This window comes from Pelodiscus sinensis, chromosome 16 (assembly GCF_052426305.1).
Source record: "Pelodiscus sinensis isolate ZL-2025 chromosome 16, ASM5242630v1, whole genome shotgun sequence".
NCBI lineage: Eukaryota > Metazoa > Chordata > Testudines > Trionychidae > Pelodiscus > Pelodiscus sinensis.
This window is the reverse complement of record NC_143067.1, coordinates 14,462,712-14,474,996: the sequence shown is the minus strand read 5'-3', so window position 1 is coordinate 14,474,996 and position 12,285 is coordinate 14,462,712. Positions and strand designations below refer to the sequence as shown.

At 39.0% G+C, this 12,285-nt stretch overlaps 1 protein-coding gene across 7 annotated transcripts in view; it reads right to left on the bottom strand.

The window, feature by feature from the left end:
• Nucleotides 1-275: 275 nt before the first annotated feature.
• Nucleotides 276-12,285, bottom strand: part of CDKL3 (cyclin dependent kinase like 3) — a 38,277-nt gene continuing 26,267 nt past the window's right edge. For 5 of the 7 annotated variants that reach the window (XM_025181220.3, XM_025181217.3, XM_006116059.5 and 2 more), the window contains one exon: nt 7,152-8,605. In XM_025181220.3, the coding sequence (XP_025037005.1) occupies nt 8,552-8,605 (54 nt within the window). In that variant the 3' untranslated portion in view covers nt 7,152-8,551. Of the gene's footprint in view, nt 6,144-7,151; nt 8,606-12,285 lie in introns of those variants that run through there. The other 2 variants (XM_025181214.3, XR_012896363.2) reach the window with 2 other exon arrangements.

Genomic DNA, 12,285 nt, shown 5'->3' with positions numbered 1-12,285 from the left:
CTGCAGGACCAATCGGCAGCGCCCCAGCTGCTCTGCCCCAGAGTCCAAAACAAAAGCCTGGTCTGCTGGGGGGGGGGGAGCACACTAGCTGCGCCCCCCCCCCCAGCAGACCAGGGACACGGGGAGCAGAGCCGCAGCGGGGTGCCGCGCCTCTGAGGCTTTGCTCTGGCAAAGCCTCAGAGGCGAGGGACCCCGCCGCGGCTGCGGCTTCAGTCTGGGTGCCTGTGGTCTGCTGGGGACGGTCCCGCGCCTCTGAGGCTTTGTCAGGGGTCATGTCAGTGCCAAATACCAATCATATGATCAGTTCAGTATAAAAATGGTATTTCTTCATACCAATATATTGCATATGTATGTTCGTGCTAGCCTAAATGCATCCTACTTCCTCTATATAACTGCAGTTATCATGTAAAACAAAGCAATGTATCCTAACTGCATTTTAAAACAAATGAAGCAAATATTAACAAACCATCTCTTTTAATGTCTACTAATGAAGATAATAATATGGTTACTTTCATATTACTAACTGACAAAGTTCTATTCTCAGTTGTACATTTTTGCCTTGAGAGAAGTTCCTGTCTACATTCATGATGTTGGATAATATTGTTTTTACACACTGGTTAACTCTAAAGGGTGGCAGTAGTTGTCTGCTAGACATTCTTCCTGGGGGTAAAGTTTTCAGAATGGAAAGAGGTAACTAGTGGTGTCCCGAAGGAGTCTGTTCTGAGACCAATCCTATTCAACATATTCGTAAATGATCTAGAGAAAGAGGTAAACAGTGAGGTGGCAAATTTCCAGCTGATGCTACACTGCTCAAAATAGTTAAAATCAAAGCAGACTGTAAAGAGCTTCAAAGGATCTTACATAACTAGGTCACTGGACTACCAAATGGCAAATGAATTTTAATGTTGATAAATCATAGAATCACAGAACACTAGAACTGGAAGGGACCTTGAGAGGTCACCGAGTCCAGTCTCCTTCCCTCATGGCAGGACCCAGTACCATCTAGACCATCCCTGATAGATGTCTATCTAATCTGCTCTTAAATATCTCCAGAAATGGAGATTCCACAACCTCCCTCAGCAACTTATTCCAGTATTTAACCACCCTGACAGTTAGAAAGTTTTTCCTAATGTCCAACCTAAACCTCCCTTGCTGCAGTTTAAGGTTAAAGGTTTTTTCTCCCTCCTCCTTGTGAAACCCTTTTAGATACCTGAAAACTGCTATCATCTCCCCTCTCGGGCTTCTCCTTTCCAAACTGTTTTCTTCATAGGTCATCTTTCAGTCTTCCTTCATAGGTCATGTTCTTAGACCTTTAATCATTCTTGTTGCTCTTCTCTGGACCTTCTCTAATTTCTCCACATCTTTCTTGAAATGTGGTTCCCAGAACTAGACACAATACGCCAATTGAGACCTAATCAGTGCAGAGTAGAGCGGAAGAATGACTTCTTGTGTCTTGTTCAGAACACTCTTGTTAATGAATCCCAGAATCATGTTTGCTGTTTTTTGTAACAGCGTCACACTGTTGATTCATATTTAGCTTGTGGTCCACTCTGACCCCTAGATCCCTTTCTGCAGTACTCCTTCCTAGTCAGTTGCTTCCCATTCTGTATGTGTTAAACTGATTGTTCCTTCCTAAGTGGAGCATTTTGCATTTGTCCTTATTAAACTTCATCCTATTTACCTCAGACCATTTCTCCAATTTGTCCAGATCATTTTGAATTATGACCCTATCCTCCAAAGCAGTTGCAACTCCTTCCAGTTTGGTATCATCTGCAAACTTAATAAGTGTAGTCTCTATGCCAATATCTAAATTGTCGATGAAGATATTGAAGAGAACCGGTCCACAACAGACCTTTGTGGAACCCCACTTGTTATGTCCTTCCAGCAGGGTTGTGAACCATTAATAACTACTCTCGGAGAACAGTTATCCAGCCAGTTATGCACCCACCTTATAGTAGCCCCATCTAAGTTGTATTTTCTGAGTTTATTGATAAGATCATGCGAGACCATATCAAATGCCTTACTAAAGTCTAGGTATACTATGTCCACCACTTCTCCCTTATCCACGAGACTTGTTATCCTATCAAAGAAAGTGATCAGATCGGTTTGACATGATTTGTTCTTTACAAATCCATGCTGGCTGTTACCTATCACCTTATTATTTTTCAGGTGTTTGCAGATGAATTCCTTAATTACTTGCTCCATTATCTTTCCTGGTACAGAATTTAAACTGACAGGTCTGTAGTTTCCTGGGTTGTTCTTATTTCCCTTTTTATAGATGGGCACTATATATGTCCTTTTCCAGTTTTCTGGAATCTCTCCTATGTTCCATGATTTTTCAAAGACGATAGCTAAAGACTCAGTTACCTCCTCTATCAGCTCCTTGAGTATTCTCCGATGCATTCTGGAAAACATAATTCCAACCGTATGTACAAAAAAATGGGGACTAAATTAGCTATTACCACTCAAAAGAGAAATCTTGGAGTCATTGTGGATAGTTCTCTTAAAACATTCCCTAAATGTGCAGCAGCAGTCAAAAAAGCAAACAGAATATTAGGATTCATTAAAAGAAGGATCAAGAATAAGGCAGAGAATATCTTATTGCCTCTGTATAAATCCATGGTACGCCCACATCTTGAATACTGCATACAGATGTGGTTGCCTCATCTAAAAAAAAAAAGATACTTTAGCATTGGAAAAAGTCCAGAAAAGGGAATGGCTGCTATATGAAGAGGGATTAAAAAGATTGGTTCTTTTCAGCTTATCAAAGAGGAGACTAAGCCTCTACACTATGAAGTTATTTTGAAACTAGCCAATTAGCCCGTCATAAGATGGGATTTTCAGGTCTCTCCTCCACGTCAGTCTTCTCTCCTGAGCCTTTGGTCTCTCGCTCCGTCTCTCTCTCTCTCTCCTCCCCCTCAGGTTTCCTCCCCCTCCTGCCTCTCACTCTCTCTCCACTCCGTCTCTCTCTCTCTCTCCTCCTACTGTCTTGCCCCCTCTCTCTCTCAGCTCTACTCCCTCTCTCTCCATCTCTTTCTTTATCTTCTTCCCCTCCCACCTCTCACTCTGTGTTTCTCTTCTCCTCCTCCTGCTGCATCTCTCTAACTCTCTCTCTCTGTCTGTCTCTGCTGTCCTCCATTCTCCTCTCTGTCTCCTCCATGTCCTGTGTCTGCTCCACTTTCCTCCTTTTGAATCCAGCACCCTTTTGTGACGTCAGAGACAAACGCTCGTCCAGGCCCTGTCCCTGGCCGTGCACAAGACTGCCCCGCCCCCCTTTGCCTCCTGCCGTGGCACTTGACTGACTTCTGCGCCACTCAGCCGGGCCGCTGTGGGGGAGCAAGAGATGCAAGCACCTGTTTGAGGTCCGTACTCCCCATACAGCACTCCCGTGCTGCATGGGGAACGTGGGGTCCAAACGGCCATCTGCACCACTTGCTCCTGCATGGTGGCCCAGCTGAGCGGTGCAGAAGTCAGCCAAGCGCCATGGTGGGAGGCGAAAGATAGGATGGAGGCAACAGTGCTGCCCAGAAGGAACAGCCAGCATTTCAGCGTTACAGAGTCACAGACATTGGGCTACTATATATATATAAATAATTCCTCTTATTTCAAAATAATAAGCGGCATGTTCACACTATCAAACCCGTTATTTCAAAATAATGAGCTGGTTATTTTGAAATAACTCCTGTTTTTCATGAGGAATAATACTAATTTTGAAATAGTTATTTCAGAATAGCAGCAGTATGGATGCTCTGATGCTGCTATTTTGAAATAACTACTCCCCAGAAGTAATTCAGACTAATTACTCCCCCGTGCTTCCAGGGGCTATAAGACAAGGTAGTACATCCACATCAACAGAACCTGTCTTGGACTAATTTTGATGCTTCCCAATAGTGTGAACATGCTATTTTGAAATTGTTTCAGGAGTTATTATTTCGAAACAAGTTATTTTGAAAGAATTTTGTAGTGTAGAGATGCCCTAAGAAGGACTATGATAGAGGTCTATAAAATCATGACTGGTGTGGAGAAAGTGAATAACGAAAAGTCATTTATTTGCTCCCATAACATAAAAACTAGGGGTAACCAAATGAAATTAATAGGTAGCCGATTCTAAACAAACAAAATTAAGTATTTCTTCATGCAACAAACTATGGAACTCCTTGCCAGAGAATGTTGTGAAGACCAGGACTTTAACAGGGTTCAAAAAAGAACTAGATGAATTCATGGAGGATAGGTCCACCAATGCTTATTAGCTGGGATGGGTAGAAATGGTGTCCCTAGCCTCTGTTTGTCAGAAGATGGGAATGAGTGACAGGAGAGGAATCACCTGTTCTGTTCATTCCCTCTGGGGCACCTGGAATTGGCCACTGTCAGAAAACAGGATACTGGGGTAGATGTACCTTTGATCTGACCCAGAATGGCTGTTCTTATGGGAAGAATTTCTTAAAACAGACTGGCAAGTTGTTTATGTCTCTCATCAGGGCTTCTTTTCCCGTCCTGTCAAATTCTGTATTTAACAAGGATGGGCAAACAGACTTCCAGAAGAGTCCAAATATCAGCCCTGTTTGGGAATCTGATTGTTTTCAGTAAATAATACCTACATCTTAAAAGCCCTTTTCATTAGGGAGTCTCAAGGCAATTTAGAAAGGATGTCTGTGTCATCTCCATTTTACAGCTGAGAAAACTATGGCATGGCACAGCAAAGTCACTTATCCCACATTAGCTGACAGGCCTTTAACATAACTAGGAACAGAATCTATGTACCCTGAGTTCCAGATGACTACAGTAGGCTATAACTGGAAAATCTGTAGTTGTTTATTCTTGCAGCCTCTCCCCCCTTCTTCTCCCCCCACCATGTGTTTGAGCCAGATCGCTCAGTTCCTTTACTCTGAGCATCAGATGCTCACCCATCTTCTATATTGAGGTTGGGTGTGTAGTTAGTGTGCTTCTTCCTCCCAAATTTGACCTCCAGCTCCAAGAAGGCCTTTTTCAGATTGGGCTGCAGTGGGCCTACTACACATCCTCTAAAATAAGAAATGGTTCCCTAGACCTGCAAGGAGAGAGATTTGAAAAAGATGATATTTGAGAGATCTAGCATCTAAGGAATATCGCCCACCTTTCCAAATCTCAACATAGTCTATCATCTCTAAATTCAAATATCCTCACTATGTGAGCATTGAGTATAATCGCAGGACTACTCTAGGAATGTATTGGTTCATTGCTGGTGAGGAGGCAGCAATGGAACATCCAGCACACATTGGACAGAAATTTCAAACTCTTAGTTACACTCTAGTGATATCATTGCATATTTGCTTACCACAAATCTGCATTGTGTACTGGACTGTACAGTTTATTCACATTCACAGTTGAGATAACCCACAAAAACAACTGATTTTTATTGTAATTAGGGCCTGTCAGACAAATACTTCCCATTTAAACCTGTCAACATGTCAGAACAGCTAACATGTCACTGCTGCATAATTGGCTTACAGCAAATTTTAAGATGAAACTGTATGAAACATGGTATATTTACATATTTATTTAATCTGCATACCTCAGTCATTAAATAAAAATAAATGTAACTATTCTGAAGTAATATTTGTTTGATTGCTTTGCTACCATAAAATCTTCCTTTTAAAATGTTCGCAGTATATCAGTACTAGATTTTAATTGCTAGATTTAAAGTCACAATGTTAAAAAGTCATCAAGATTTCTTTAGATTTCTCTTAGCCACAAATGCCTAGCCTTAAGTTAAGTTTAATTCTCCCTGTTTGGGTTTTTTTCACTACAAAGTTTTACATATTTCACTGCCAAGTATTTTTCTTCCTTGTCTCTAAGGAAAAAGACAAGAAGGAAAACAAGGTCCTCATTATCAAGTAGTCATGGCCTCTTCTCCCTGCTTGCAGTGGTTAAGATAAACCACAAACCATTGATGCAGTTAGCTAAATTGTTTTTATAGAACTTAGAAACTTCAAATTTTGATGCTACACCTTTGTATGGATAGCATAAGGAAGCTTTCACCTACTCCTGTTTATTGTGCTCTAATAATAGTTTTGGGAGAAAAGACAAAGACAAGGAATAAAGGAAATCCTGATTCATCCAGTCAGTGATGATCTAACAACTTTTCCAGCTGCTCCAATGATCTTCTGGAAAATAAAATAAATATAGTTAATAGAGAAGTTAAAATATGTAATAATAAGAATTAGGGAAGGAAGAGTTAGTATGTGCTTCCTAATTCCTGACATGCCATCTATCCTTCCATCTCCTCTGCCTACAATTTGCATTAATTTTGCACACTTAGGGTACATCTACACAGTAGGGCTAAAATGGAATTAAGATGCACAACTTCAGTTATATCACTTGTGTAGCTGAAGTCGAAATAGCTTATATCGGCTTTTGGAGCTGTCTACACAGCAGGAAGTTAAGGGAAAAATACTCTTCCTTTGACTTCCCTTACTCCTTGTGAAAGGAGGGTTACCAGGAGTTGGAATAAGAAGTCCTCCAGCTCAACATTATTTCAAAATAAAGGCTCATTGTGTAGATGTGCACTGTGTTATTTCAGAATAACATTCCAAAATGCTTCTTTGTAAACATAGCCCTGCTAAATGCCAAATCACTCAAATTTACACTACCTCACCTCTCACACTCTCTTGCACATGGTCACACCCTCTTGCACATGATGTGTAACTGTTTGCATTGTTGTTGAATATGACCCATAGTCAATAAAGACAGGAGTAATAACATAGGAAATAACAATAAGGAATACAAAGTATCTATTAAAGATCTGTTATATTCTTTCTCTGTTCTTTAGTATATATCTCTTTTCCTGAAGTACATTTTCCTTTGCACAGATGCGTGCTATTGTTTGTTAAACTTGTAGTTTATGCAGGTTCCTCTTACATATGTATATTGATCCCTCTAATGAGTCTAATCCATGAATGTGTTAAATTAATTCAGACATGCAAATTAGAGAAACAGCTAAAATATTACAATAGTAAAATATTACTATATTACTATTACTATCAGAAGCCTGATATATTTTTGTTATTTTAAATACCACAATGGCCAAGTCACGTGTGGACTGCCAGCTTGTGAAACCCATTTAACTAAATTAAAGATTTTGAAATAATATATCAGAGCACAAGAAGTCTATAAACTGAGGAAGCCTTTTTATTTCTAAGAATTACAAACACACTTTAACAATTTTTTTTTTAGTTTAAAATATTCCTTCTTGCCTGAGACAAATTTCAACATAGATTGAACTCTTATGGTTCAATGGAATAAAAAAATAATAATAGAGAACAGACAGTTAACTGTAGTATTTCCCTGCAGATACTGTGAAGCAAGAACTTGGTTATATTCTGCATACATACAGAAAATATATTCCTTCTCCCTTTTAACATCAACTTTGTTATTACATGTTTCCCAGATCCTTTTATAAATAAATAAAAAAAAGATGTAGCTGTGAAACAATGTTCTGTAGAAACCTTTTGTAAAAATATTTTGTTTAAATATCACACCTATTCCAAAGTCTTTGTTCAGAGTGCATGTAAGGAAAATGTTTTCCATCCTTCAATTGGTTTCCCTTAAAATGATAAAATATTAAAAACTCAACTAAAATGATTGCACTGACTATTCTAATTCAGGAATTATACGAGCCAAATATTTTTATCTGAGTGTTACACCTAGGGTAAGTTATCTTAACAGTTGCTTACTCAAAGAGCATGAGTATTTTCAGCACAAATAATTTTCTGGATTTAGTTTCTTTAATTTTCAGAAATCACAACAGAAATAGTACAAAGAACCCTAATGAGCAAAGGATGTATGCAGCTTACTGTCCTAAATGATAAATCTGAAAACACAAAGGACCTGGTTTTTATCTCTGATCTCTGATTTTTGTACCCAATTTTGTACATGCTAAAATGTACATACCTCAGCCTTGCATACAAAAACAGTTTAAAAACAGGGTAGATGGTCAATGCCCAATCCGCACATGTAAAATGGGTACACAACCACATATGCAGTCACAATAAATTGTTTATGAAAAAATGGGTGCTAAAATTAAACAGCCAGAAAATGTGGTCCTTGCTACCCTAAAATATCTGAACCGATTTCATGATCCCTTGTTATCCAATATACTATTACAGAAGTCTTAGGTCATCATCTATCAGAGAAAATAGTAACAGGCTCTTATAGAAATTTTAGATTAATTAATGATCTTCAGCCAATTTTAGATCAGCTGGACATCTAGTAAAATATACAGATTTTATGCATAAGCACTGGAAGGAGCTTAATGTTGGTACTTAGCCATCAAAAATAAGTTTATGTGTTTCATATTCCATAAAAGTTTAATGAAATCTTCATTTATATAAGCCATTTTAGGACTAATGCATCTAAAATAATTTCTTGGAGAATAACCACAATATTATATGAAGTCTATAAAATTTTCTGCAGAAATATCCAAATATCTTCATTTATGAAAGGTTAATAGAAAAGCACAGATTTTACTGTACTGTGAGTCTGCAGTCTCTCAAGCTTCATGCTGCTAAACTGCTCATTCCACATCTGGCAGATTGGTTTTATTTTCATTTGGTGTATTTCCAGTATTCTAAAAATTAAATTGATAAGATAAGTTAATTAATTAACTATTAATTTATGTATATATTATTTTATATTAACACTATTTCTCCATATAATGCATTAACAGTTTTTGCATCGCAGCACTAAGTGCTAAAAAGCTGTCAAATTTTTGAATTAATAGAAAATGATGCTTTTAACCATTCCCAAACTCCTCTTCACTAGTGTGAATAGCTATTAGAGACCCAAACTTGATTAAATAAAGCAGTATATGCTCTTATAGCTCATTTCTTCCATCAAACCTTATCTGATTATAAAGATTATAGCCTTTGACAAGATAATGGTGTCTTTTGTTTTCCACCCAACCAGCCAGATTAGTCACTTAATAACTATTGGTGTCATGAGTAGGTACTGCTTATGAAGCATTCAGCAGTCATCCCCAAACATTTCATTCAATGTCGCATTTTTTAAAACATATAACATTGTCCCATATGTAAATGCATATAGTTATATTCAGCTTTATGCCTTTCTTGACTCTTGTAATATTTGTGCATGAAGATGTTAGGATTCAGGCGTGCAACAATTCTTCAGAGTATACACCCACAGAAACAAGGATACCCCTGAACAGAGATGTGAAGGACTACTCAACTATCCAATAAGCAAATGCTTATCAGACAGTCAACATACTAGTCAACTAGTGGCTTCCCCCTCTTGCTGCTTCTATCAGAAAGAGGCAGCAAATGGGGGGGAATGAAAAAGAGGGTGCTTCAAAGCAGTAGCACTGCACGGACCCTGGGGTTAGGACCTGGGCTCCACGCGGCGCTGCGCTTTGAAAAGCTGCATGGGCTGCATGCAGCGTTTCAAAGCAGCAGCGTCACGTGGATCCTGGGGTCTGCCGCTTTGAAACACCTCATATAGCCCAGGTCCCCAGCTGGCCCTATGCTGCACGTGGTATTTCAAAGTGGCAGAGCTGTATTGAGCCCGGGGTCTGCAGGGGACTCCCCAGCTGAACCTGGGTTCCATGTGGTGCTGCTGCTTTGAAATGCTGCATGGAGCCTGATGCTAGGCTCCCTGCAGCGTTTCAAAGCAGCAGCACCGCATGGAGCCTAGGGTCATCTGGGGACTCAGAGTTTGAAACACCACAGTAAACTCGGGGCCAGCGGAGGATTGCTTGAGTCCTCCACTGGCCCTGTGCTCCTGCAATGCTTTCGCCTTTAAACCCTGGAGTGGTTGCTACACTTCAAAGGCAAAGGTGCCCTTATGGACTAATTGAATAGTCAATGCAAATTGCATCAACTATTCGATTAGCCCATTAATCTAAATTTTACATCCCTACCCCTGAAGCATTTTATATCATGGAAGCTGGCTGGACTTTTCTATCTGGCACAGTTCAGTTCTCACTGTGTAAATATATGAAGTCTGAAAATTATGGAAAATACAATCAAATAATAAAGGAAAAAATCTTTAGGCCCTTACTCAATTTTTCTGTCAGCTCTTACTCAGGTAAGTAGTAAGTCTCTAGTAGGAACTGACCTCAATAAAAATGGAGTAAGAATCTCAGGATATGGCCTACTTAACCTGACATTTATACATCACTTTTCCTCAAAAAAGATTAGCTAAGGATGATCATTTCATTTTATGTCCGAGAGAACTGCGATACAGAGAATTTAAGGTTATACTACAAAATATGCAGTACATATAAGTTACAGACTTTATAATAATTTCTGCATAAAGTATGCATTTTACAATGGATTGCAAATCTATGTTTTCAGTCTTTCTTACCATAAAGTAATATTTAATATAATTTCATAACCATGTGATCTAGCATGGTAAAGGCAAAAAGAAGGTGTGTTTGGTACACTATTTTATTCACTGACATGCCCACAAATGTTGCAATGCTTGTTCTTTCTTCTATTACGTTTAAAGCCTAAGCTGTTGGTGACAGTATACATGAATTAATGGAGTGTCTAGCACAAGGGACACTGCATGAGATCTATTCTTTTTATAGGTGACGGTTTATAAGATCATGTCCTTCTATTAAACACTGTCTATGCTAAAAATGAACCATCATGGAACAATGCATTATCTACTGAAATTCTGGTCTTCTTGCACACACATCAATGGATTTCATACAGTACCTAATTATGGGCACGTCTAGACTACCTTTTACTTTCGAAAGAAGATATGCAAATTTGGTGGGAATTTGCATATCTTCTTCTGATTGTTTTTTCGGGTTTTTTTTTTTTTAAAAAGCAAGTAGTCTAGACACAGTTCTTTAGGAAAAAAAAACTTTTTTCGAAAGAACTTGTAAACCGCAATTCTTGAGGAAGAAGGTTCTTTAAAAAAAGGGGGGAAGAGGGATTTCGAAAGAACCATGTCTAGACTGCTTGCTTTTTTGAAAAAAACTCTTTCGAAAAAGCGATCGGAAGATGATATGAAAATTCCCACCGAATTTGCATATCTTCTTTTGAAAGTAAACACAGTTTAGACGTGCCCTATGATACCCAGGGGCAGTGTGACCTAGTGGAACAGAAACTCCTGAATTCGAATCCTAGTCTACATGGATTAAAAATGATTCTTTGGGCAAGCGACCTGTGTTGAGTTTTTCTGGGTCTCAATTTCACCTTCTGGAAAAATGGAGAAAATGATACTTTGCTGCTTTATAGAGATATTCTGAAGTTTAATATTTGTACAGTGTTTCAGAACTATGAACTGCTAAATATTAGAACTGTGTATAAATTTAGATTGGGAAATACTGAAGGGAGATGGTTTTGTGTTTAGCATCTAGGATACCATACTCTGATCCTTCTATCCTCCTCCAGATTTGTACAGGCAGTTCCCGGGTTACGTACAAGATAGGGACTGTAGGTTAGTTCTTAAGTTGAATTTGTATGTAAGTCGGAACTGGTACATATTGTAGGGGAGACTCTAGCCAAACATTTCTCCAGAGCTCAGTTTATTCTCCCACACCTCACTTCCCTCAGTCCTTTATTCTCAAGCTGAGGTGTCTGCTGAGAAAAGCCGCTCCGCGTCTCCCTGGTCTGCGGGGGGGAGGGGAGGGGAGCTAGCTTCACGTCTCCCTGGTCTGCTGGGGGGAAGCAGCTAGTGCAGGGTTGCCTCACCCCGTTTGTAAGTAGGGATCCGATGTAAGTCGGATCCATGTAACCCTGGGACTGCCTGTATAGCTTTGGAGTGAATAATTACTATGTGTTTGGCTGCAATGCAAATTTGAAAATCCCTTTCCTTTACAGGGCAGAAAAAGGTTTGGATTGATTTTTATGACCTGCTTGAGTGCAGAGAAACCTTCAGACAATTGGCAGATCTGCTTCTGGACCTTCCAAACAGTAGCATGAACAGTTACCCTTTTTGATTGCATTGTCAGAAAATGGGAAGCAAGTAGTTTCAGGGGGAAATAGTGAACAAAATCACTACCAGCTCAGTAAAGTCTATTTAGTGGCACCTGATGACACCAAGTCTGAACTGGTTTATTGTATATTATGTTCAATGTATTCTCTACAGTCATGGATTCTGACAGTAGAACAATTGTTTGCCAGTTGTAGTAATTTATCTTCACCTTAAGTAAAGTTCCCATTCTTAATCATGCATTACATTCTGAAGCAGTAGCTATGTTTTCTGATACTTTGTTAGAAATGTGGCTAATAACCGCTATAATTATTTTAAAACTTAATTATGCAACATACTTTTTAGAAA